This window comes from Ambystoma mexicanum, chromosome 1q, assembly GCF_040938575.1.
Source record: "Ambystoma mexicanum isolate Mex_15411 chromosome 1q, UKY_AmexF1_1, whole genome shotgun sequence".
NCBI classification, from domain to species: Eukaryota; Metazoa; Chordata; class Amphibia; order Caudata; family Ambystomatidae; genus Ambystoma; species Ambystoma mexicanum.
The window spans coordinates 83,134,234-83,161,469 of NC_090922.1; the positions used below are offsets into that span (position 1 = coordinate 83,134,234).

At 47.0% G+C, this 27,236-nt stretch overlaps 1 protein-coding gene across 1 annotated transcript in view; it reads right to left on the minus strand.

Annotated features, from left to right (window-relative positions):
* Positions 1-27,236, minus strand: part of DPEP1 (dipeptidase 1) — a 176,749-nt gene that overhangs the window by 139,012 nt on the left and 10,501 nt on the right. The window contains exon 3 of the mRNA XM_069642535.1: positions 1,882-2,008. Within this exon, the coding sequence (XP_069498636.1) occupies positions 1,882-2,008 (127 nt within the window). The remainder of the gene's footprint in view (positions 1-1,881; positions 2,009-27,236) is intronic.

Sequence of the window (27,236 nt, forward strand, 5' to 3'; positions counted from 1 at the left end):
ATAAAAAGAGCAAAACAACTGGAGACCCTGCATGCATGTGGTTACTGCTCACTTTGTTTCTGCCTAGTGCTCAGATGGAGTCAAATGGCCCAAAAATAACCTGCCCACCAGTTGCATTGTCAATCAGGCTCTTTCCTTCCACCATTCGGCCATTTCAGAATGGGGGGAGGAAAGGAGGGTGACACTACAAATTGCAAGGCAAAGACTTCTACAGGCGCTGCTTTGAAAGAAAAACCCCAGTCTGCTTTCCTGACTGGCTGAAATGTTGGCATCCTCACTATTTCGACACAAGAAAATTGTAAGGATCTAGAAGGACTGGGATAAAGGGAGAATTAAAAAATGGAGTGACCTTGCATGATACTTAGGTTTATGATCTGGATCCTTTTAGCGAACGGAAGTCAATGAAACAGTAAGACTTAGAAAAGCAAGTCAACTTGTCCTACGTCTAAAAATATAATTTGATTTCTGTCCGTCAGTCTGAGAAACAGCTGTTGGTCTTAGTCTGAGATTGCATAATGATGCTTCTTTAAATGGAAGCCAAGTAGCTGAATAGCTGATGCCATTCCACTGTTTCCAATTCTGTCGTTAACTATAGCAATCACCCCCACATTGGTGGGCGTACATGTCCTCCTAGCCCGGGCCTAGTTGGGCTGTGGGCCGTTATCGGCCATGTACGCACCCCGACAAGGGGGTGATAGCTAGTCGCACACTGGGGTTTGCACAGTGTGCAAATAGTTATTTATTTTTTATGGGACATGGGATCTGCAAGTATGATGCAAGCCCAATTTCCCATAAAAAACAAAAAAAACAAGATGACCACCACTATAGAAAAGGGACTTGGTCCCTTTTCCATGTCCATGGAAGTTCCACAGGCTGGAGGAGCGCCAGGACCGGAGCATAAGCTCTGGACCAGCAGGTAAGTGGGGAGGGAGGGAGAGGGGCGGGGAGAGGTGTTGGGATGTCTTTCAGCGTGAGGACATGGGGAGGCAATAGGGAGAGGCCCCCTGTTGCCTCCCCACCAGGGCCGGCCTTTGGGGTCCCAGCACCCTGGGTGAATTGGCACCGCCCCCCCCCGTCGCCCGCGTGCCCCTGCCCAAAAGGGGGCGGGGCCAGAAAGTGCCACTTTTTTTTTTTTACACCTCCTCGCTCGGGCGAGGAGGTAATTATTTGAATAGGGCGCATCAGTACCCTGTTATTAGATGAGCTCTGCTGCCGCAGGCTCATTTAATAATAATGAGGTGCCTGACACGCGTTCTGACACTATGCCAGCTCGGGGGAGCCCTTGAAGGACTGCCCCGAGCTGGCGTGGTGGGGGGGGGTAATGGTGCTGAAGGCGCCGCGGCAGAGGGGCGCATTTGGTGACAATGGGGTGCTGAGCACCCGAATGTCATTGAATACGCCCGCATTCCGCGCTTTCTCCCTCTATGCCAGCTCGGGGGAGCGCTTGAAAGACTTCCCCGAGCTGGCGTGGCGGGGGCTAACGGTGCCCTGGGGGGGGTGTGGCGCACCGGGCGGACGCCCGACTCGCCCCCCCCCTAAGGCCGGGCCTGCTCCCCACAATCAAGATGGCGCCACCCAGGGAAGGGCCTGGGGTGGCTGGAAAAAGTGGTCAGTACACAGCATATTCTCGCCCACTTTTCCATTCACTTGATTGGCTGAGTGCCCTTCCCTGGGTGAGAATTTAATATTTAAGTCAGATAGTAATAGGTTGTCTATAGTGATCCTAGAAATCTATCGTAAGAGGAGTTTGAGAAATGTACAAGGTGTCATTCGTCAGATATAGCACTTAAAGTCATAGCAATCTGCAAGTGTAAAAGCTGTTTCTCCCAAATCCCTACTCCCACTTATTTCAAGTATTTTATTTGTGAGAAAAATACGTACCTGGCCCCCAACATATCCATCCTTCAACTTCGGGATATTTGTGTGAGTACTGTTGAGTGTGTAAAGGTCCACTAGGCTCATCTGGTTGTTAAACTTTAACAACAGCTGCCAGGGAAGGTCATTGTGTCTGCAAAAGAAGAGGGATAAAACTTTTTTTTTTTAATTTAATGCTAGAATTCTGACAATAGCGGCTTTCCCTTTTCACCAAAACGTTGCTGTCTACTAGTCAGCCCTACAAATAAGCAGCATTCCCTACTCCTTTAAAAGCATGCAATTACGCCAAACGAAAAGAAATAGGGAACAAAAACTCTCACAATAATAAATAGGAAAAAGGGGACACATACGATTCAGCCTCTGCCTTCCGCAGTTGACCTAAGTATTTGCTCAAAACGAGGCTTGTCCCCAAAAAAAGGCGGCGACCTAATGTTTCTCCATTTACAGGTCTCCAAAATCCAAAACGTTCCCACATTTTCTGGGACTAAAGTTGGAATAGTAAAGTGTACCCTGCTAGAATACTAAGGGGTGTGTACTCTTTTTACGTCAGATTTGATTCTTTTTTTTAAATGTTGATGAGTTTTGCCCCTGTGTTGCTGAGTCCCCTGGGGGCACGAGTGAAAGAACACTTACATATTACCCCATGCACATGTTTGGAAGAGTAGTACCAGTCGAACAGCGAGTGCCACACGAAGGAACGCTAATAATATTGCAGCTAGAAGAGAGAAGGAACTTGCAGCTTTTAATTAGTAAGCTAGGCGCAAAGAGGCACGTTTAACAAAAATATACCTGTTTTAGAGATATATATTTACTCATCTGAAATGGAAATAAACTTTTTCGATCTCTAATTTTTTTACTCAACTTAAAGATAGTGAGTAAAGCAGTCCAGCTTTACAGCCTTACCTGGAGCACTGCTTCCATTGACAAATGCCAGTGGAGCGTCTCCGAGCTCTTAGCATTGCCCCAAGCTTCAATAATTGAGCCTTATGTAGGAATTCCCATAGTGCACTCTTGCATTCGGACTGTATGCACTCTAGGACAGCATAGACACCCCTCTCAAAGAAACAACATCAGGCAAACCTTTCTTTTAGTAAACGCACTAGTTATATCATATTCAACACCATCCCAATCGGTAAGGTCATTTAATATGTCGAAGGGTTAGGTTTGCGCAATATATAATCCTCCAAAAATAAAATATAATATAAAAATACTTAAATATTTAAATAAAATACCTACAAAAATAAAATGATATTTCACAGACAATATTGACCTGCACAGGGTCTGATGAATCCAAGAAGATCATCATCCCTTCCCAAGAGGAGCCCCACTTTCAGGACTAGGAAGGTGAGCCATCAGCCCTTTTTATTTTTTATTTTATTTATTTAGTTATTGCATTTAATTATACACCCACACCCTTAGGTTTCACAGTGTAGGTTACATACATGTTAGGCATCTTGAACGGTTACATGCCCCCTTAACATCCACCAGGGGATAGGGTAGGCATGATCCCTCTGGAGGACAACCCCCTTAGGGGACAGGAAGACCTCTCAGAGGAGAGTAAGTCACAATCCCTCCCACCCGGACACTAACACCTTTATGGGCTATGTAGGGGCTAAGGTGAATGGTAACCCTATCACCCCTTTAATGGCTGGCTGTGCTTTTGACCCAAACTTTACTAAGTCATTGAGGGAATCAGCAGAGGCACGATGAGAAAAGCCTCTTGCAGGTATGTCCGCTAAGGAACCAATCAGAAGAAGGTGCCAGCACAGCGCGCAGAGTTTAACTACGTTGCTGCACACACATGCTGAGGCATCCCGACCTGGGGTGGGCACTTGGCGAGTGTACCAAGGTCTCACGAATGGTAAACGGTGAACGTCAATTGCTGCAACAAGACCAAAAGCAGTGACACTTTGAGGACTGAGACAAGGCCCAGAGGAAAGGCAGCACGCCGGTTCCTACCCAGAGAAACCAGTAAAAAGAAGATGCCGGCTGATGCAGAGTTGACAAGTGATTGTAAGCAAGTCAACCGACAAAAAGAGCCCTGGATGGACCACAGAAACTTCTGAGGTGCACTACCCATATCAAGCAGGTACGCGGGTCCACTAGCACAATGGGAAGGGGGCAGCATGGCAAGTCAGAGAGACACAGGCCCAGGAGCACGGAGAGAGCCAAGAATCCCCAGTGTGGGCGAAGAGAAAGAAATAAGCCCCACAGGGAGGAGAACAGTGAAAAACCGTAGAGTGGAGAGTGAGAAAGAGAAAAACCCAAGATTGGGGAAAGCAGAGAAAGCGCAGAGTGGGGGGAGAGAAAGAGGGAAGCCCTGGAGTGGGGAGGACACTGAGAAGCCTCAGAGTGGGGAGAGAGAAAGAGGGAGAAGGACACAGAGAAGCCCCGGGGTGGGGAAAGAGAAAGGGCGAAGCCTGGGGGCGGGGAAAGCACAGCGAAACCCCAGAATGGAGAGAAAAACAGACCAGCAGGGTGTAGGGAGAGAACCAGGAAATCCCTGAGTGGGGAGAGAGAGACTGAAAGAACCCAGATCGGGGAACAAAAAAGAGGAGAGACTCCCCAAAGGGAGAAAGACTGTGGGAAACACAATTTGAAAGAGAAATAGAGAGACCTGGCTCGCATAGGTGGACAGCACACTCGGTGGATATGAACTATATGCTTGGGACTGTGAACATAGGCAAGGGACTCTGATAAAGAGACACAGGGTTGGGTGTCAGAAGACAGCAGCCATGCCTTTTATTGGGCAATGTCCCAAAAGTGTGCTTGGTTGTTTTCTAGTTTTTCCCTTTCAAGTAGTTGGGAAAGGAAAGCAGGTAAGAAAAGGATTCTGGACAGAGGACTTTATTTATGTTTAGCCATCCTGCCGTTCCCGCACATGGTAAATGTGGTCCCACACGCTACCTTCATCAAGCTCGAAAGAAGCTCACGTCAACATGCTCCACTGTGAAAGGAGCGAGGCCGTAGAGTAACTCTTTAGTGAGAAACGCGAGCGTTGCTCCAGCTGCAGAGAATGCTGCCCAGTAACTACACTAGGAGCATGAAGGAGTGTGACATGAAGGGAGGCCATTTTACAAGCCCTGGAGTGCAAAGGTGGAGCGCCGGGACAGAAAAGCAAGGCCTTAACCATTTACTCTGTCTGTTTACACTCCCAGGGCGCCATGTTCCAAGGGGAGAGGATTGGTAAACGCGTCGGAAAACACGGTAATGGATTTTTATGCTGGCGTTTATGTTTGAAATTACCCCCTAGTGATTTCATCAGAGTCCATTGAAAACGCCCCTCCTAATCCCAGAGTAAGGGAGGCCTTTATGCTTTTCCTAAAATTAAGTAGACAAGTAAAGAGTAAAGGCAATCGTTCCTCTTTTACTATTTACTTTTCCACTACATGGAGGAAAGTTGCATAAAGGGGGGCCTTTTGCACAAAGTGCTAACGGAGCCAGTCTGCTCTGTGAAAATAACGTGGCCAATAAAATCGACCCATTTTGCTGCCATTTGCTGTCAGGGAATGGACATTTCTAACTGTGCATGCCTCCTCCAACTTGAAAGGGCACATGCCTTTATGCCTCCATGAGATTTCTATGCAGCCATAAAGGAATGGATGCCCATGGAATCTGCCTGTTTTTACCAGCTGCTAAAGACAGGCAGATTCCAAAGGCGTCCATTTGCCAAACTTTATTTGCAGGCGGCATTTATGTCTTTTATAAAAACGGATCAATGATTATTTTGCCTACTTTTACTCGTTACTTTTGCACATCGGTTTGTAAAAGTTGAAAATTGCATGCAGGGGCACCAAACAGCACGCAAGTGGTTACATTACTGGTCTCCTGCCTGCAATTACCACTGGGTCTCATTATAAGTTTGGTGGTGTGTGAACAAAGTGGCACTAATTCCCTTAAAGCCACTTTTCCCGCACCTCCAAACGACAAGTTTGCCAGTGAGGTGACCTGATTTACCTCCAAAACCAAGAGCTGAAGGTTACTCGGGCACCCCACCAGCAAAAACAGCCGGTATTACCGGCACCGGTATTATCCATGTCGGTAATACCGGCAATCGCACCACAGGGTCCTATGGATTCCATGGAATGGGGATTAACCTACAGTTGCCGGCACCTGTAATATGCTGCTAATTCCGGCATATCAGGCTCTGGTAACGGTAGGTCCGTTTGGTGGTATCCTGCCAGATTTACATGCGGGATACCACCAAAATTATAATGAGGGCAACTGTGTACAAAATGAGCAAGATAGTGTCCTTAACCTTTAAGAAGGGACTGACAAGGGGCCTTATTCACAGATTTTTTTGCCTGCTGAAACGTGACTTTGCGCACTTTTCAGTGCATAGAACCCCTTCCATGGATCGGACTTTGCGTGTCTTTGAGACTTTGCACAGGTCCGTCACTACTTTGCGTGCAGTCTAGCGCTTTGCACTCACTCCACACAAAGTGTGGGATGGGCCTATGCAAAGAAATAAATAGGGGGCGGAACATGCATATTCCCCATTCTCCCCCGACAATGAGGAAGAACAAGGAATAACGTCAGCGCGTTGAGGGACGGGCCAATTGATACAGATTAATCATAGTCAATTACACAGCTACACGGAGGCATTGGCATTTAGAGCCAATATCACTCAGCAGATATTCAAACATTTGATCCCATTTTTCACTAAAGTGGGGTTTCCCAAGGAGATCCATACTGGCCAAGGAACACTTTTTATGTCAAAACGCATGATGGAAATTGTGGATCTCTTTTTAATTGAGACCTCACACACCTATCTATGAAGACTGCATTAGATGGTCTAGTAGAAAGACTTAATCATTCTCTAAAGAATCTCTTGTATAATTGAGTTGATAAAAGCGAAATAAAACAGTGTTATTTTGAGCTTCGTTTGCTGTCCCTAACACTTACCAAGCCTCCACCACATTAAATTCCCTTTGGGTTAATGTACAATCGGGAATCTCGGATGTCCATAATATGCTAAGAGAGGGTCAGCGTCGAGAAAAGGATCAGGCTGCCAATATTGGATGATGCATTCAAAGAACTCAGGACACAATGACCTAGGTTAGGGTGTTGACTCAACAACATATGGAACAGGCCCAAGAAATACATTAACAATCGACAGTCTAGCTGCCAGACTGTGCAGGTTTCAAGTGCGAGAGCGGATAAAGGGCTTAGCATCCACTGCAGATAATGCGTTACTGGCTCAATCACACCAAGTCAGACCAATGTCCTAGATTGACCTGGGATACAAAAGAAAGACCGGCTTTCTAAGCCCGATGAATGCATGCGTAACCAACAACTGTTGACCATACTAGATTTCTCCAAATCTTTCCTCTTTCAAACTAACACACCCAAGATAGGCATAGCATCAATGCTGAATTGTGAATTAGCAGTAGGTTGTTCCAGTAGAAGAGAAATGAATCCATGATAGAACTGGAAGCCTCATCGTTAAGTAGGCCTTAGGAGCCTTGGAATGTTTTCTGACTGGGCAACAGTTCCGTCCAGCAAGTAATAAATATGGTGACCCACAAACTATACTTTGGTCTCTAGGCTTGCAGCCCTCGAGCTTTTACCTCTCCATCCCAACTTGCCCTCGTTTGTACCTTATTTTTTTTATCTCTCACAACGTCTTCACCTTTTTGCTGCTGGATGCTGCAAGCTTTCTTTTTTTTCAATGCCACTTAACTGTTTCTTCCTCCAGGACAGACTACCAACTACCACCACCTGATTTGTTTGCTCTATAGTGTCCCCCCCTTGTGTTCCCTCCTGCTGCCGCTACCATCTTCATGTTCTCCCTCCCAGATGCAATGTTGGCAGCCCGGGTGCATCAGCGAAACTTGTACCTGCGACTTTGTGTCTCAGCTGGAACAATTAGGATGAATGCACATTTTGGCAGTACATTAGTTGCATTTCTGTTGTACTTGCTGGCTTATAGTGCATTTCTTTCATGGTCCAAGTGCATACTCAAGGGTCACATACTGATTCCGGTACTTATTTGGGAACACTTCACTGTCCTTTTCCCAAATCCTGACTTATCTTGAATTCCGAGGTGCATAATCCTTCCATGCTCCAGAACCCGCCCCACTGGTAGGTTTTCACATTTGTCATGGGGTGAGAGGGGGAAGATTTTGTTATTCTGTGCAAATTGTACTGCATAGTCCAACCTTCCATTTCAGCGCTCCATGTGCTGTATTTGTGCCCCTGCTCTTAGGCGGGAGACCTTTTTTCTGAAAGAGCTTATGAGGTGCAGAGGGGTGTTCCATTTCATAAGAGCGGGACATAGTCTTCACGTCTCCCCCCTGAGATGTTTGGTGGTTTAGCCAACTTGGGCTTAAGGAGTATAAAATACCTCTGAGATCCTTTCCCGGTCTCTCAAGCCAAATTGAGAAGGCCACAAGCCAAAGTGAGAAGGCCATTGTGCAAAGAGTCTTGCAAACTTTACAGGCAGGGATGGCAGTATACAGAGCAGAGTCGTAATAGCTAAATTAGGGTATGAATTCCTTCTCTGCACAAAGACACCCATGTCCTGCCAGGCCAATAAAAGATTAAATTCACACTGTGCCCCGATAATACATCTATATGTTATTCACCACTAGAGTACTACCCACCAAACAAAACAGAAAGTCATCATTACAATTCTATTAAAAGGGCAAATGCAGACAGTGTGGTCTTAACCAATTATAGCCCCAACGCTAACCTATCCAATCAGTCAAGACATTGGATATGAAATGAATCTTACATAAGCCACAGTCTTTTATCGCACTTTTGACTCAGTGACTGAACCAACTCTTAGGGACATCCAAGAAGAACTGAACCAACCGCTTCGATCCTGCTCAACTTCTCTGCAACCTATCATAGTTTTGACAGTAAGATCTTGCTCTGTTGCCTTCATCACTAATTTGCAGTAGGGTTGGTAGTACTAAATTGTGTGTGTTTTTCCATGGGACCGACCAGGGAGGTAAAAATAGGACACGACCTTTTCAATCCAGTTATTTTAAAGTGCAGGTCTTTAACATGCATGTGAAACCGCTTACTATGCCCATTAAAAGTAAGGTATGTTCCATTCCACCTCTACCGAGATGATTTGTAAATCATAATATGTTTCAAAAAGATAGCAATCACCTCATTGCAATTACTCTGGCAATCATAAAAGTACAACAGTGGATGGTCGAACGTTGCCACTCCTTGAATAGCAACAAGACTAAAATATGGCCATCTTTTGCAAATCCGACATAACTGCCATTGCCTTCTCTTAGCTGGATATAATGCGACATCCACCAACCTTGGTGAAAGAAGAAAAACAAAGAGCTCTTTCCAGGTCAAGGCCAACTCCATAAGCAACCATCTTCAACTCCTCTGACTCAAAACATTTCAACCTTTGCTGTAGTTCTGTCACAGAGTTGACCTAGTAAAAACGTTGGTTTTGTCACGCCTAGACTACTGCAATGGTAGCTACACAGGCCTACTGGTAAAACATTCAAGCAAATCCTGAATCATGCGACACAGGTGCTCTTGGGTCTAAAAAGGCAGGATTGTGTCAGCCAACAACCAAAATCACTCCACTGGCTGGCGATTAAAAAAATAGTCATTATACACCAGGCATTCTACTATGTCAGACTAAAGTACTTGTCAAAATCAGCTCAATCATTTGAGGTGATATGATGCTTATTTATAACACGCTTAAGACCCAGAGGTTTCTAAGCACAGACCCGGGGATCGAACCTGTGTTGCTCCGTGTCATCTTGCTTTCAAGGCGAGCAGGTTGCCGCTGAGCTATCCTCCCAAGACGAATGCATGTGACGAATCTAGGGACTGCGCTCCTTCTCCACAACAGGGAGTCACCCCTTTTAGGACTAGGGAGGTGAGCCTCCAATGCTTAACACACCCTAGGGGACAGGGTAGTGGGATCCCACTGGGGGTGACCCTCTTGGGGACAAGGAATTTCCAAGTAAGATTTTTTTCTACACCTCCCTGCAACACAGATTTTCAAGCATTTGCTGGCCACATGGGAATTGAGCCATACAATAAGGCACAGGGTCCTTTAACGATGGATGGTTTGGTTTCTGACCCGACCTTGGTAACATCTTTGCAGCATAAGTGGATCCAATGGAGCCTTTCCTCTCATTATGGGGAGAAACAAAGCACTGGTGAGCCTGCAGGCAGGGGCACGCAGACGGCGTGGTGGGCAGAGGAAACCAGAGGCCCACCACGTTGCCAAGTCCAGGAAGAGGGAGGAGTCTGAGGAGCGCTGAGCCATTGAGCAGAGAGACAGAGTCTCCACAGACACGGCACACCAGTGTTTAGCAGGAACAATGCCAAAGTTCTTTTGATCTCAGACTGGAGAAACTGAAATGGGAGACCCGACCACGAAGAAGTCAGAGTGACGGTTTGCTACCGAACAGCAAAGCCGACCTCCCCCAACAAGCAATGCTGCTGAGAACCAGGTACGTGACTGACAGAGACGAGCAGGAGTAGGGCGGTGAGGCACCGAAATACCGCATGAGGGGGTGACCACATTACTGAACCAAGACAGCCTGAAAGGCCAGATAGTCCACGATGGGCTAAGCAATGAGATACCCCACAAGGGGGTGAACGCAATACTCGATCCAGATGGGTGAACGTATTACAAAAGCCAGAGGGCCTGAGAGGTCAGATAGCCCATAGCGGGCTGAGCAACGAAATACTCAAGAGGGGGAGAAAGTGAAGAGAAGCCATAAGGCCTTCTAACCTTTGCAGGTCTGAGAATTCAGGCATCCCACAAAGGGATGAAAGAGGTGACCTGTTGAACCGGGCTGAAGAGCCAGGAAGCCCATGAGCAGCATGAACATAGAATAACCCACAAGGGGGTGAGACATCCAGCAGGGGTGAACAAGATAGAGATTCCGGACATATCAAAATTACCAGCGAGCCCGAGCTGGTGAAAAAGACATTCCTAGGTGAACAAAGGGAAACGAAGACTGATTAACAAAGCCTGTTGGCACAGACAAGGAGCTCGTTCACAAGACCATTTATTCCAATTCAACTATTTGAACTAATAAGGACATTTTCATGGGGGTCCAGAGCAACAGGCTCTAGGAAGAGGAAAGGAACCAAGGACCCATTTTTAATTGTAGCGGCAGGCAGAGTCCTGAGAGAAAGCAAACCCATCTGACAATAGGGTGGGGTACAGAAACCAGCTACCACAAGCCAAGAAAAGGGGGATTAGGCTTACCTATGTGAAGTGAATGTCGTTTTCTCATTAGTGGTAGGGACAGAGGACAGCATTATTGTGAGACATCATGATGAACTCTAGTTTATTGTTTTCTTTGAAGATTAGGGAAGACATCATCTTAGAGCTAGGGACAGGGGAGGCTTTAATGTCTTTCAATAACATCCACTGTGTTGCATAACATTAGCTCTTGCTCATTTCCTATGTCTGACTTACCACAGAGGCCCTCTCGCTCTCTATGTCTCATCACAGAGCAGCTAAATACTCCCATAGTCAAACCACTTCCTGAAACTGCCCACCCTGAATCCCACTGTTCACATCCATTTCCATCCCATTTCTCATCTTCCTCTCTCTGGGAAGTTTCTAGAAGTTGTGGTTATATCACTATCACGGCTTGAAGGTTTTGTAGAGCATCGTGGAATTCTTCATCCACTGCAACAATTTGGTTTAGAGCATGGAGATGGTGGTTGTGTCGATGTTGAAGGACTTGAGGAGATCGGTGGATCGAGGCTGGTTTGGAGCCTGGGCCTTTCCGGACTAGTCAGTGGCGTTCAACACCTGGTATTGTGCCATTCTCCCCAGCAGAATACGTAAGCTTGGAATTAGTGTGTACGCCTTGGCCTGGACTATGTCTTTTCTCACAGACCAGGTATAACTGGTACCTTTACCCCCATATTCTGCCCGGGCTAAAAGATTACACTGTGGAGTACCTCAGGGTTCATCTAAGGGTCAGTGGAACAAATGTCCTTGGTCTGCCTCTGCATTTGCCTGGAATCAATCCCCAATGTTCTGGTTGGGGATGCACTCTGCCTATGGCCGCCGATCAGGCAGTCTCTAAGCCGTTTCCTTTCAGGTGCTGCTTCTTGAGAGGCTTCTGTTTTTCTCCTTCTCGCCACACCTCAACAGTCAGTGCCTTGGTACCCTGAAAGATGTTTGCAACGCAGTTTATCTTAGGTGCCTTCATTTAATTCAGAATGTTCCAGACCGGTGCTCAGCCACAAGGGACAGATGATTTCTCCCCAGCCTTGATGGCTCTGCACAGTCGACACAATAATACGGTTTAAATCTGCCTTTCTTGTCCACAGGCCAGAGGTGGCATTAGGCCGCTATGTATTCAGGAAGAGTTTCATCTTTATACACCCACTAGACTACTAGGTAAGCAGATGCTAATCTGGTGGTGTGCCATAGCTTCAAACAGGGAGACTTGGTGGCATCTGTTCTTGTTACTAGCCGCTCAATTATGGACCTCTCTTCCTGTCAAGCTCTGATTAACAGAAGACAACTTCAAATTCTGGAAGCTTCTACAAACCTTGCTTTTCTCTGCTAGATCTTACTGTTCTAGCTCCTTCTGCTGCTGTTCGGTCTGTTGCCTTTATAAGGTCTTGCGGAATGACATCATTATATGAGCTGTATAGACATACATATGGACACGCCATACATTCAGTCAGTGGATAGATCAGCCGTCACTTTTGGTCTCAGCACTCACCATATTACCATTTTGGGGTTCGATGTGATACTAGATATTTGGAACACATTGCATTTGATCTAATAAAGTATACCAGATAGCATTGGGAGCATGAAGGTTGACTAAACACAATCTGGCCATTGATTGGCTGCTAGGTTTCATGCTCCATAGTGTCAGCCCCAGTGCTAGCCCCCAGGCTATTCAATTTACAGCAAAGGATGTTGCAGTTACTGTTAAGCGCCTCCCCGTAGAATGCTGGGACTACAACAATGTGCTTGACGCCATAGAAGCTGGTGCTCCAACCTAGTCTACAAGCATAACGAGTAAACATGCAATACTGTCCTCCCCATGTTCTTGTCTACCCTACGCCTCCTCGACCATTAATGTTCACTTTGCTGTAGCTACACCCACTTTCCGCTCCCACTTCACCCTTCCTCCTCTCCTCCGCAGACCTGAGGGAAGATACACTAGGCAGTGGGCACAATTCACCAACGTCTGGACCAGCCTGAGTCCTGGTAGACCACTACTCTGGTAACCAGTGCAGTATAAAACACCATTTAAATTAGCATGGACATGTTTAGCGTAGGATTATCGAAATGAATCACTTGTTTTGGCCATAGTACCCTAATGGAAAGCATATGGCGTAACTGTGAAGAGTTCTGAAAATATATATTGATGACAATCTTAAGAAGGGGTTTATCAAACTTCCATGTCTATTTCATCCTAAAAATAACCAGACCGAGCTATGCGTATGCCCGGAGGAGTAGCTTAAGGAGTCAAGCAGTGCTGGGCGACTCCCCCCCTGGGCACAGCTAGAATACCAGACCTGGTCACGTGGGTAGTCACCTGTCTACCCTACGCCTCCTCGACCATTAATGTTCACTTTGCTGTAGCTACACCCACTTTCCGCTCCCACTTCACCCTTCCTCCTCTCCTCCGCAGACCTGAGGGAAGATACACTAGGCAGTGGGCACAATTCACCAACGTCTGGACCAGCCTGAGTCCTGGTAGACCACTACTCTGGTAACCAGTGCAGTATAAAACACCATTTAAATTAGCATGGACATGTTTAGCGTAGGATTATCGAAACGAATCACTTGTTTTGGCCATAGTACCCTAATGGAAAGCATATGGCGTAACTGTGAAGAGTTCTGAAAATATATATTGATGACAATCTTAAGAAGGGGTTTATCAAACTTCCATGTCTATTTCATCCTAAAAAGAACCAGACCGAGCTATGCGTATGCCCGGAGGAGTAGCTTAAGGAGTCAAGCAGTGCTGGGCGACTCCCCCCCTGGGCACAGCTAGAATACCAGACCTGGTCACGTGGGTAGTCACCTGTCTACCCTACGCCTCCTCGACCATTAATGTTCACTTTGCTGTAGCTACACCCACTTTCCGCTCCCACTTCACCCTTCCTCCTCTCCTCCGCAGACCTGAGGGAAGATACACTAGGCAGTGGGCACAATTCACCAACGTCTGGACCAGCCTGAGTCCTGGTAGACCACTACTCTGGTAACCAGTGCAGTATAAAACACCATTTAAATTAGCATGGACATGTTTAGCGTAGGATTATCGAAATGAATCACTTGTTTTGGCCATAGTACCCTAATGGAAAGCATATGGCGTAACTGTGAAGAGTTCTGAAAATATATATTGATGACAATCTTAAGAAGGGGTTTATCAAACTTCCATGTCTATTTCATCCTAAAAAGAACCAGACCGAGCTATGCGTATGCCTGGAGGAGTAGCTTAAGGAGTCAAGCAGTGCTGGGCGACTCCCCCCCTGGGCACAGCTAGAATACCAGACCTGGTCACGTGGGTAGTCACCCAGTACATAGATGCTCCTTCGCCACCCTCCGTCTCGCCCGGTTCCCCAGCATGGAGGCCACCTACCTGTAATTATCAGGGACAAGCTGAGGTTGAATGAGCCACGTTTCTTGCCAAGGGACGAGTGTGAGGGGCCCATGACCAGGACTTTGCCATTTAATTGTCTGCCTGGTAGCGGCACCCTGCAATGTGGGGCCTTCGCGTGAACTGAAGTGAAGCGCCCTAGCCTCTGTCCCATGAATAGTGCAACATTGGGGATCGGGGAGCAGTAAGCCTTTGCAACGAATCTACATGCATGTGCATTCTTTCCAAATGCAAAGCCAGCACCCTGCAACTGACGCTGCGTTAAGTCCTGGCAGGTTTTTATTTGATCATATTTGGGCTTTGACAGGGATTCGCCAAGATCCTATCTTACAAAACGTAGCACTCCCGCTCTAGCGTGATTTATCCTCTCATTGAGATTAAATATTCTCCCCGTTTTGGAAAATACCGGGGCATGGGAGGAGATCCCCTTGGTGGAAAGGCAGTGCCGCCTGTGTGCCGCACAAGTGGAATCCGAGAGACACAAACTTATGAGAAGGGATACGCTAAGTTTAGAATGCAGCGGGCAGATCAATTCTGGAACGCGATCTTTAGGGCAGAGCCGCTTGTGATTGCAGCAGCTGCATCCCATATCTGGCTGAGGGCACTGGAAAACATTGAAAGGGGTAACGGAGATGCTGCCCAAGGACAGGCAAAACTGGGCTGTGTGGCTGGGCTTACCCTAGCTGGGCAATTTGATTTGGTTTTAAATATGAATTTTATGAATACACTTAATTTTTATCTAAAAGCTATTGAATGTATGATATCCTTGAAATGTTTTTGAATCTTGTACGTATTTTAAGTGTAAAAGGTCGACAAATTCGTCCAAAAAGCACAATACAATTTATTTTAAAAAAAAGATAACATTTACAGAAGAGAGCTGATCGTCCCTGCACTGAAAGGAAAGGCCACTCTTTGGTAGGTTTAGTTGCAGGGAACACCTACAGGCTCTGCATGTATGGACAGCGAGGCCTGTGCCCAACGAAGCCCTTTCTAGGGAAGATGTTACGAAACGCCATGCCAAGGGCTGCAGGCGAACCCAGCTGGGCACATGCATGGGCACAGCTAACATCAGACGCCCCTGGCAAATCATCCAGCATTTGTACAATGGAGGGCACAGTGCCATGCAATGCAGAGCCACTGCCTCTTTCAGATCTATGTCTGACTTGTGGCACCCACTTGAACCCCTAAAACACCTGAATCCTGCCGTTTATCACTACCAATGCTTGCTGCTAATGTATCTTCTCGCTCATTTACTGTACAAAACGCCGTGATACTCCTGGGTCTAGACGTTACAAACCTGTGCAAACATTAAAATAAAACCCAGCTTGCATCTAACCTGTCATTGCCGCATGCTATCCTGCCAGTACCGTAGGCAGGGGACAAGTCCTAAAAAATAAAAGTGGGGTAACTTATTAACATATGCAATGGGATGTGACGTCACCAGAAATTAGCATGTCTAGGTGAAATATGAAAACGTAATCCAATTGGCTTGGCATAACGATACAAATTCTACAGGACGAATGGCCTTTGCCTTTTATAAAATCAACACCCACAAAAAAAACAAGAGAGGATATTTTGTTATAATATTGTTTTGAAAATGTTAAAAGGTGTGCATGTGTTAAACTCAAAGAAACCTGGCGACACGGTTTGGGTGCCAAGGACGTAAATTTAAAAAAAGACAGTCAACAGTTTTCATTTTACAAACAGCCTCTAAAATACTGAGTGAAGCGTTGTCCGGCTCGGAAAAAAGTCGGTGGATGCTGTCCACCCGCGACTTGAGCCCTGAGCTAGCACACAATCCTGCGCCAATAGTTGCTAGTCTCTTTTGACAATTGTCCATCTTCTGTGCTAGAGTAAGTCGAGTAGAAGAAGTTGCACTGTGTTGTGTGTTGTGTTCCCTGCTTTGGTCCTGTGTGAATGCTTGCCTGAGAGAATACCTGATGGAATGTTTGCCTGTGGAATGTTGTGGTGTGAGTGCCCCGGCCAGTTCCATGAATGTCAGTTGGAGTGAAGGAGCCTGTGAGAGAGGAGGCCTGTGGATGTCTGATGTGTACCTTCCTACTTACTTACCCTTGGACTTACCTGATGTATATACTTTGTCACTGGAACTTAGTTAAGAAGCTCACTTCCCTTACCTGAGTATTAGATCTCTCATTTCACCCGGCAACACACTGCAACTCCGGATCCCTCTGAAAGCACTCTAGAATTTAAAATACTACCAAAGTGCTTACCTCACCCTGGGGAGGTGGGGAAGAGCAGGGCGATCAGGGATGAGATAGCCATCCTTCTAAGACAATTAACCTCGAGTCTCTGCAAGGCAACTGTTGCCATATTAAATCACGCAGCAAGTAAACACAAACACAAGGCCGGTGTACAAACTCCATGATCCGCTAAGTCCATTCCATGAACTCTCAAAAACGCAAGCCACATTGACTTTACCTGCACTTGGAAACACAAGCCAAGGTGCATCAGGAGATTATCGAGGTTGCCGCTTATCTTAGGTCTTCTCTGATCCCTATCTGCCCACTACACAGAGACACCCCCTCCCTATGACTTTCACATTCTTGACAGCTGACCGCGCCTCCTGAATTGCCCCCGGGTCAGCCTATTCATTGACTAGAATTACTCTGGAGGCAGAGGTGCACCTAAGAGCATAAAGAGGAAATTGAGCCTTAATTGGAGACATTGAAGTCCGAGGGTTGTTTGCACATGGACGTTGCGCCACTTAAGGCCTTGTAATGGGCACTGAGCAATTGGATGAACAGCTGGGAAGGGCTCATCTCGTGTCACTGATGGCACCAATAACCATTTCATAACAGGGAAAATCGGTTAATGGCACAGGTTAGAAAGTGCAACTCTGGGTTGTAAAGGGAAACTGCATCCCTGGGCGAGGTGCAGCTTGATCTTTGAGCTCATCCTGGAGAAGGGATTTTATATGCAGATATCAGTGGTGGCCTCTGAAAAACATGTGGTGGGTTATCCTCTTTGACTGATTGAAATAGTTCTGGATCCTGAGGAAATGGAGGTTGGGCCTACATGGGCATATCTGAGAAAGGTGATCCCCAGGACGCCACTCTGATGAAAAAAGACTGCGTGGAAGGTAGAGCGAGAGGGAGAGAAGGAAGAATACAAATACAATCCTGGGCAATAAATATCTTGAATGCCAACATTCCTGTCTGTTGCCCTAAAACACAACCTCCATATGATAGTTGCGTGTCACTGCTGACACATTAAGGGGACAATCCCCAAACTGTGAAACACATAGCCTTCAAAAGCGTCAAGACCGCAAAGAGAGAGGGGGAGGGCGTTGGGGCGATGGATGAGCTGGGAAACATGCTGGAAGTGACCGGGGCTTGCTCAGAGGAGCCCGGGGTTATCGCTAGACCAGACCACGAGGACCACCAATGATTCGTTAAAGTATTGAGAGGTCAGGATCTGGCAGGCGATTGCACCTCCATAGATTCTTGGAGCATGTCAGTTGGCCCTAGTCATACCCCCCAACCTTATAGGGCCCCAGGGCGGGCGAAAGCAGACACTTTTGTTTTGGGCGGGTGAGAGCCCAATGAATTACATGGGCAGTGAACTATTTCCAATGGGGTTGATACCCACCCAAAGTGTGTGAGTTGAGAGCTATGCCTACTTGAAGGGTGATTGAGCCCAACAAAGTTGGCCCTCTCCCCTCCCGGATCTTTGGAGCCTCCTAAGACCCACCCAAGATGGCGCCTGAACCAGTGTATTTTTGATGAGGAGATGGGCGTGAAAGCAGCTGATGCTCTAGGAATTAAATGTGCGCTGCAATATGGGAGCCAGGGGGCCCATCAGGAGGAACCGGGGTCTGAGGCCCGTCGGACATAGATCGGGAACTGGGTCTCTCTCCACATCTTGGGATACTTTTTTGGAATTAAAGCCCTGTCTGAGTGAGTGAGGGAGAGAGAGACCTGCCCCACTGCTGAACTTTAGGGAGTGGTGAATGCTGCTCAGTATACAAACAACTCAGTAACTTCTACGGGGTTGAGGGTTTCTTCAGTGCGGTGGACAACTCTGCTACATGTTATCAGCATAACAGGACACCACAGTATCAAAGCGGATAATTGTGCGGCAAGGAATCCAGTCTGTGAGGCAGAGGACTTGACAGCACACTGAAGAAAAGAAGTATTTCTAGGTGTCCCCCTTCTCCCTCCCATAAATGGACCTCTGAACTCCTCCTGGTTTTCTCACAACCTTTAAAATGGAGTTTAGCGTTACCCCTAGTAATACAAACATTGGCGATCTTTGCTGATGTGAGTAGTCTGCCATGCAAAACATCTAACCAAAGACTCCTGGTGGGGTGTTATTCCGGCTTTACTGCATGCACAAGACAAACTCAAGGGATTGCAGCAAAAGTGGACGTGGGCTCCATCCTCTCTAGAAGCGCCGGGAAAAGCCCCGGCCACCCCGAATGCTATGCAAAACCTGAATGAGATTACAAAAGAAATGTGCCCGCCAGTGTCTCAGCCCTTCATAAGCAGGTAATAAGGAACACAAATTAGCATAGAGCTACCCCTCCATCTTGTGTCACCTCTAACACAAGTGCAGATGTGCAATAAATGCTGCACTGAGCCGGACCTATTTCTTATGTTCAAAAATACTTTCGAATTTATTTTACAATCTTTCATAATACAAGGTAAACATAATTCATGACAGCGGGAAAACAATTTCACATATGTATCACATTTAACATAACATGTTGCTTAACATCTACCAGAAACCACTGACAGCACCCCATGACTGAGATGCTGCAACTACCCCAACAATGCACACGGGTCCCGGAAGGATAGCTCAGCGGCAACGTGCTCGCCTTGGAAGCAAGACGACACGGAGCAACACAGGTTCGATCCCCGGGTCTGCGCTTAGAAACCTCTGGGTATTAAGCGCATTATAAACAACCTATCATATCACATCACACATTGTGCTCAAGATTAGTCATCCCTAAATCCTCTTACAACCCCCTGACATTGCTACAGGCTTTCAGGCTACCAACCAATCGATGGCCTAGAATCACCTTCTCAGCCCGGGCGGGATGGAAATGCTCCTGTGTGGTGGGCCCTCCCTGATGCCATACAGGCTATTCTGAATGGTCTCTCCTGGCTTTCCTCCTCTGCATCCAAGACAGTAAATAAAACGAGGGATTCTGATGGAGTCTCAACTCTCATCAGACAAAACTACTCTCTATCCCCTGAAAATACTAAGCAGCAATTGCCCTAATCCACTGAGCTGGATTATGCTAATGGCCGCTACCTGGGCTCTCTGTCCTACTTCTTTGCCAAACTCCATCGGAGCAGAACACTAGAGTGAGGCTCCTTCTGCACCTGGTCCTCAGGCGACACCTGACCCGGGAACTGGACATCCTGCGCCGGATTTTTCGCTTGCCACCGAGCTACCCTCGAAGTCCTGCGCATCACACCCACCATGCAGCGCACAGGGAAGAACCTGAAATCCTAGCGCCCTTATGCCCCTAAGCATATCCTGAGTCCCTCCTATGCCCATTTCCTACAAACCCATCATTGTACTGTGACGAGGCCTGTGGGTACCTCCTCTGTCCAGGCAACTGAATTCTGGGAACCTCAGTTTGCCTGCACATGCAACCTAACTTGCTTGCATTCAAGAAAGCACCCTATGCCTGTCTATTCCCTTTACGTAAGCAATAGGAACAATTTCGGAATTTCTGTAAAGCATTGTTACTGTGCCACCTGGCAGATTTAGTAGTATCAAGGCACACCACTGCACAGAATTGAACAAATCATTCAAGATGGCACCTAAGATTAGATATAAACTGTCTAGCTAAAGTGTCGCGTCGTGGTGGCCTTATAGAAAGTCAGCATCCAGCAATCCAATCAAGCATCCCACCCACCAGTGACTTCCATCTTCTCACTGCCTTTCTAACTACACTTGCCCCGTCCTCGCCTCTAATTCCCTCTTTCATTCATGTTATTTATTTTATATAGCGCTTGTATCTAAAGCACTGTACAATGCAAAGTACGGTACAAAACAAATGGAATTGAGGACATGAGCCCACAATATAACACAGCTACAATGCTTCCTGGAGAAATTAAGAAGAAACCAGACCCAAAAGATGGCGTTTCAGACGGTTTCTGAAATGAGAGAGAGTAGAACAAGATCGGATCTGAAGAGCGAGATCATTCGTAAGAGAAGGCGCCAGAAGGTTGGAAAGAACAGAACCGAGAAGCTGACGCAAAACAGAAAGATGAAACTGGGAGGAAGAGGGTAAGTCTCTGGAAGGATGGCACAAAGACATCAAGGGACATCTCCAAGGGGTGTGGGGGGGTTGGGCGGGCAGAGCATGAATAGTCTTAAAGACTAAACACAGGAATGGAAACTCAAATCGTTGTTTGATTGGAAGCCAAAGGAGACGAGCCAAGCAGGGAGAAATACTACCTAACCAAGGTAGACGGAACAAAATACGAACAGCTAATACAGAATGGAGCACAGAGGAGGAGTAACAAAGGTGGGAAGACCAACATCGAGGGAACCGCAATGGCCAAGACGGGATGGCAAATTAGTTTGGAGAGGAATTTTAGTAGAAGAGAAGGTTAGTAGATGCCAGATCTTTTAATATTAGGCAGGATTGTACAACAGATACAATTTGAGATTGTCGTGAAAAGGAAGAGTCAAAAATGAACCCAAGATTACGAGCCTGAAGACCAAAGGAGAGCTGTAAGGATAGTCAAAGGTGGAGACACATATGAATTAGAGGGGAAGCACATGATTTCTGTTTTTTGGGGATTACAACAAAGAAACCAAGAAGACATCCAAGATTCGACAGCAGAAAGACACAAACAATGTTAAATGAAAATAAATAAATAAATACAAACGACTTGTAACAGAAAGCGATAAACTTAGCTGAGGTTTTGCAAGTGAAGAACTAATGGGTTTTGGGTTTTGCTCCCAACCCTACACTTAAACTATGAGCGGCCCTGAACAAGTAACTGGATCCCTTCGACCTTCAGTTATGTTAAGGGCTCAGAAACCACGTCTGCTGATCTCCAGGACGTGGATTCGCCAAAATGCCAAGAGTAGCAGAAGTAAAATCACGGGCCTGATTGAATCACAGGAAGTGACATCAGATGACCTCTGACCCGGATGACAAACAGAAGCAGCATCACTAATGTTAAAAGATAAACTAAAATAAAGGGAAAAAGATAGTAAGGCTTTAGTTGGCACCAACATACTAAGGTGTGGCTTTCATATGTTCTGGTTTCAGTCATGATACATCAGAGGCAGGCACACTGTGCAGAGCCATCCTAGGTCACGGGCATGGCGTTCATTTTACACCACACTCTTATGGGCCGTTTCTGTCAATGGATGACATTTCTACCCTCCCATTTCAGCGACTGTCCTCATGTGTAATGCTGTCTCGAATGCCAAGATGTTGAGAGGCTGCCACAATGTGAACCCCCACATACCAGGCAGGTACATACCCTGTTGTGGTGTGTACAGCCACATAAAACCAGGCACTTCCAGCTTCTGCTAAGTACAGTCCCACAAGACGGGTGCACGCATCATATACTCCATACAGCGGTACACACCTATGCACTGCCATCATGCACAAAGGGCAGACTCGTGCCCATGTACGTTCAGGATATGTGCCTTCATACGGCGCAAGGGTCTCAAGGCACTGGCGCAGCCTACACTCTACACACGAGGTTCACACAGAATCCTAATATGGATTATAAATTACAGGGTTCTGGGGTCACGCCTAATATGCACCTAACACGACTTGGGCGCGCTCGATAATCAAAGACGCAGGGCTAGACCAAACGGTGCCAGGGCGGGATCAACTAAATAATGATGCCTTGGAGGTGCTGGTACCCCCTCCCTAAAAAGACCCGTCCCTCCCGCGACACAAACCATCCAAACAATGACTAGGAAAACATATGAAACAATAGGAAAGCACATTTCTCCACTGGTGGTGGAGCAGACATGGCCTGGCCAGCACCTAGAGGATGCCTGGTGGTGGAGCAGACATGGCCTGGCCAGCACTGAGAGGATGCCTGGTGGTGGAGCAGACATGGCCTGGCCAGCACCTAGAGGATGCCTGGTGGTGGATCAGACATGGCCTGGCCAGCACCGAGAGGATGCCTGGTGGTGGAGCAGACATGGCCTGGCCAGCACCTAGAGGATACCTGGTGGTGGAGCAGGCATGGCCTGGCCAGCACCGAGAGGATGTCTGGTCGTGGAGCAGACATGGCCTGGCCAGCACCTAGAGGATGCCTGGCAGTGGAGTAGACATGGCCTGGTCAGCACCGAGAGGATGCCTGGCGGTGGAGCAGACATGGCCTGGCCAGCACCTAGAGGATGCCTGGTCGTGGAGCAGACATGGCCTGGCCAGCACCGAGAGGATGCCTGGTGGTGGAGCAGACATGGCCTGGCCAGCACCTAGAGGATGCCTGGTGGTGGAGCAGACATGGCCTGGCCAGCACCGAGAGGATGCCTGGTGGTGGAGCAGACATGGCCTGGCCAGCACAGAGAGGATGCCTGGTCGTGGAGCAGACATGGCCTGTCCAGCACCGAGAGGATGCCTGGTGGTGGAGCAGACATGGCCTGGCCAGCACTGAGAGGATGCCTGGTGGTGGAGCAGGCCGGTGGAACAGACATGGCCTGGCCTGCACCGAGAGGAAGCCTGGTGGTGGATCAGGCATGGCCTGGCCAGCACCGAGAGGATGCCTGGTGGTGGATGGAGCAGACATGGCCTGGCCAGCACCTAGAGGATGCCTGGTGGTGGAGCAGACATGGCCTGGCCTGCACCGAGAGGAAGCCTGGTGGTGGATCAGGCATGGCCTGGCCTGGCCTGCACCGAGAGGATGCCTGGTGGTGGAGAGAGGATGTGTTTGTCGCGTGTTACTGACACTGGGGAAGCGGGCAAGCAGCTGCTAAAGCTGGGCCTGGGGACTGTCTCCATTCACAGCCTAAGGCTTCAGAAGTCACTCAAAACAAGAGAGCCAGCTCTCACTTCTGTCCCTTGCACTGTCCCTGCCGCCCCTAACTCAGGGTTGCAAGGCCAGTGCCAGGGGGTACCAAATTTAAAGTCAGTGGGAGCAGCGGCCACCCCCGCCCATCCATAAAGGTCTTCCCAGGTTATCCTCTGGACACGGAAGAGGATTGGCGGAGTTATTTCGGGCCTGCGTTTTCGTGCAACAACACTGGCATTGATCAAGTGAGCGGTAGCATAGATCTGCGACTTAAACGCTCACGTCTAAAATCTACCGTATTTTTACAGTGCAAGACACCAGTTCGAATCCTATCAGGGACAACTCAGCACTAATTCTTTTAAGGCTGATTGAGTGTCATTGCATTAGGTCAAAAGATCACTCAGCAGTGCAGTCTTACCACCAGAAAATAGGGTTGTATACGACGATTGTTCGTATTACAACTGTTCGAATGACAATTGACCTTTTCACAATTGACCGAATTGTGAAGGACAATTGTAACATATATGCGGGGAAACCCCCGCAAGCCCCCACCCAACCCATAACACATATATATATATATATACGGTCAATTGTGAAAAGGTCAATTGTGACCCTTTAAATTTGGTCAATTGTTCATTCGAACAATTGTAAACGAACAATTTGGGTAATACCGAAAATAGTACTCTTCTACTGTCCAGCCGTAGTGCCCGTGCACTTACCGCATAGCAACAGAGACGTCTTACTAGTTGGACAAATGGGACATGTGCCTTGGGATCCCTGCCTGACTACCTGAAACAACACCACCACTGCACATTATTCACAAAATATAAATAACACCGGCCAGGATATTGTATAGGGTACTGCTGAGACTCTGAGCCTGCTGCCTGGCTTTCGCGGGCAACTGTTCTGATCCGATAAATGAGTCTTGTGATGTGTTCAGTGTTCATGTGGTACCCACCTTGGGGAATATACTGATCACCTGCAATAACTGAAGTTGAAATTCATATTTATAAGTTTGAATACCACAATGGTTAGAAAGATAGCTCGGTGTGCTGAGCATCTGTTTCAGGGATCCAAGTTCACACGTAAGGTGACAGAATCAGGCCCCAGCAAGGTTGCCTCCACTTTCCTCTCTCTGAGGTTCATAGCCTTGAGGATATGATCTTTGGGGGTCATGACACCTGCTGTGCCAGGACACTGCATGTCTGCATGAGGAAGCGGTAGCTATTATTTTCAGGTTTCCTTCTTTGACGCACAAAATGATTTGTTTTTTTTCTAGAACGCCAAATGTTCTTTTTCACATTGCGAATAGCAGTCATTGAGTCTGTGCCAAACAGTGACCGTTTCGCATAGTTTCTTTTGTTGAAAGAATTCAAAATAAAGTAGCCACACCAAGATGAGATGTGTTTAGACTCTCATAAATTAAGACTTTGGTACTTGTAGACTTCCATTTATGATGGAGAAACTACAGCTACAGTCAGTCTCCTCTAGCATAGCATGTTTCTATACAGATTTTTAAAATTATTGTCATATTGGTTTATCATGCGATTTGAAAGTTGGGCCTATATAATTATTTTAGTTCTTGAAAGTCAAACATTCACAAATAATTGTACCTTGCTGTACAACAAGAATTGGGGAAAAACATGCTTACGTGCTGAAAATGAAGACAGGGCTCAAATCATAGCTCTACTGTTTAACCACAGTGCTTGACCCTGGACAACTGATTTAATCTCACAGTGCCTAAACTGTCAAAAGCACGAGTCCTTCAATATTTTCAAATGGTCAGTCCCAAAAACAGATTAAGGGCCAGAGTCGTAGAGCGTTTTCCAATGGGAGTGTGCCATTATAAAACGCTTCTGGGAATCAGGCCCTTAGTTTTCATGGTATGGTCTACAAAAACACTCATAGTTTTACTGGCTTTATTTACTAATAGTGAATATTCATAAATCAGATTCCACAAAGCTATTAGCTTCTGGGCTCACTCATGGCAACACCACTTATATGTAATGGCTCTATGTTCTGATTTGCGCACCTTCTTAGTAACGTTTGATCAATGTCTCCCATATATCCTATATTATGTCTATGATCCTCGTTGCTTCCTGTGTCTTGCTTGAGCACGTGTACATTCGTCTAATCTGTGCTCTGCACTTATGATATTTCTTTGCACAGGCTGGTTATAGGGGCCAGATTTTCCTGGATATTGGATTCAGCTAAAAATGTCTCCACGGATTCAGAAAATCCATTTCCACCCTTCAAACATGTGAATGTTTTTGTTGTGCTGTCTTTTCCACCGGAATTCAGACTCAGGTTCTCACTTACCCCCCAGATCACTGGAACATCTTATCAGGACCCTTGTGAATTTGCTTGTTAGGTTGTACGCTGCGGAAAACAATTCAGTACATCTTTGCAGATTTAAAAGGTGTGCTCCTTTTATACTCTGCTTGCAACATTATAGGAAACGCTCATCCTTTCTTGGGTTATTTTCCAGTTGTTAATAATTTAACAATATCCTGAAATGAAAATGTTTATTAATGGGGTGGTTAGCTGAGAAAAACTCCTGAGTTCCCCTCCCCTAGATCAAGGGTCTGCAACCTTTGACTCTGCAGATATGTTTGACTACAACTGCTACCAAGCCTGGGCAGCATAGTCAATGGTCTTTGATCATGGGAAATCTAGTCCAAAACATCTGGAGAGCTGCAGGCCCCTGCCCTAGATCCACCCAACCATTGCTGGTGGGATCTCACAGTTAATCATTTCAATTTCCAGCACTATGTGCACTTATTATTATTATGGTATTTATTGAGCGTGGACCTAGCTTCGAGAAGCAACGCAGCACTTTACAGAGGTGTACAACATTACAGATGCATAACAGAGCACTTTACAGAGGTGTACAACAGTACAGATGCATAACGGAGCGCTTTTCAGTGGCAACAACAGAACAGATATACAGCGGGGGGGTAGGATATAGAGAGGGACAGAGAAGAGGGACAGCTGTAGCAGGTGGCGCGGAGGAGAGTGTCGGGTGGAGTCTAGCGAGTCAGGTGGGGCGGGGGGTGACATGATGACCTAGGTGTTGAGGAGAGACTCCTTGAAGAGGTGGGTCTTGAATTCTTTTCTGAATTGTAGGAGCATGGGGGTGAGTCTGCCGCTGACAGGTATGAGGTTCCATAGTCTTGGGAGGTAGGCAGAGACGGCCCGTTTTCTGGTCCTTTCCTTTTTGCAGCAGCGGATTTCAGGTGTGCACGTTTGCTTGCTTCTGCTGGTGAGTTGTCTGCCGGAGATGCAGAGTTTCTCTGCGAGCCAACTGGGTGACTTGTGGATGACTGGCTTATGGATGATGCAGCAAGACTTGAAGGTGATTTGTGCGTGCAGTGGGAGCCAGTGAAGGTCGATGAGGGCTGGGGTGATGTGGTTGTATCTGCGTAGAGCCTTGATGAGGCGTGCGCGTGTAGGACACTTCTCAAGGGCACAAGGGAGGATGACAGGAGGCCTTCGAGGAGTGCATTGCCCCCATTCAGATGGCATAGGACCAGTGCTTGAATGGTGGATCTAAAGCTGTCCGGAGAGAGGAAGGGCTTGACTTTTTGCATGAGGGAGAGCAGATATCAAACTGTCTGAGGTTTCTTAGCTATGTGTTTATTGAAGGAGAGGTGGTTGTCGATGTGGAACCCAAGGGAATTGGCAGAGGGGGTGAGCTCGGGTGTGAAGCCCTCAGAGCAGATTTGTAAAACCCAAGGTCCTCGAGAGTGAGTTCATTTTTTTTAAACTCTCTTTCTTGTTTTTTTGTTCAAAACAAAAACAAACAAGA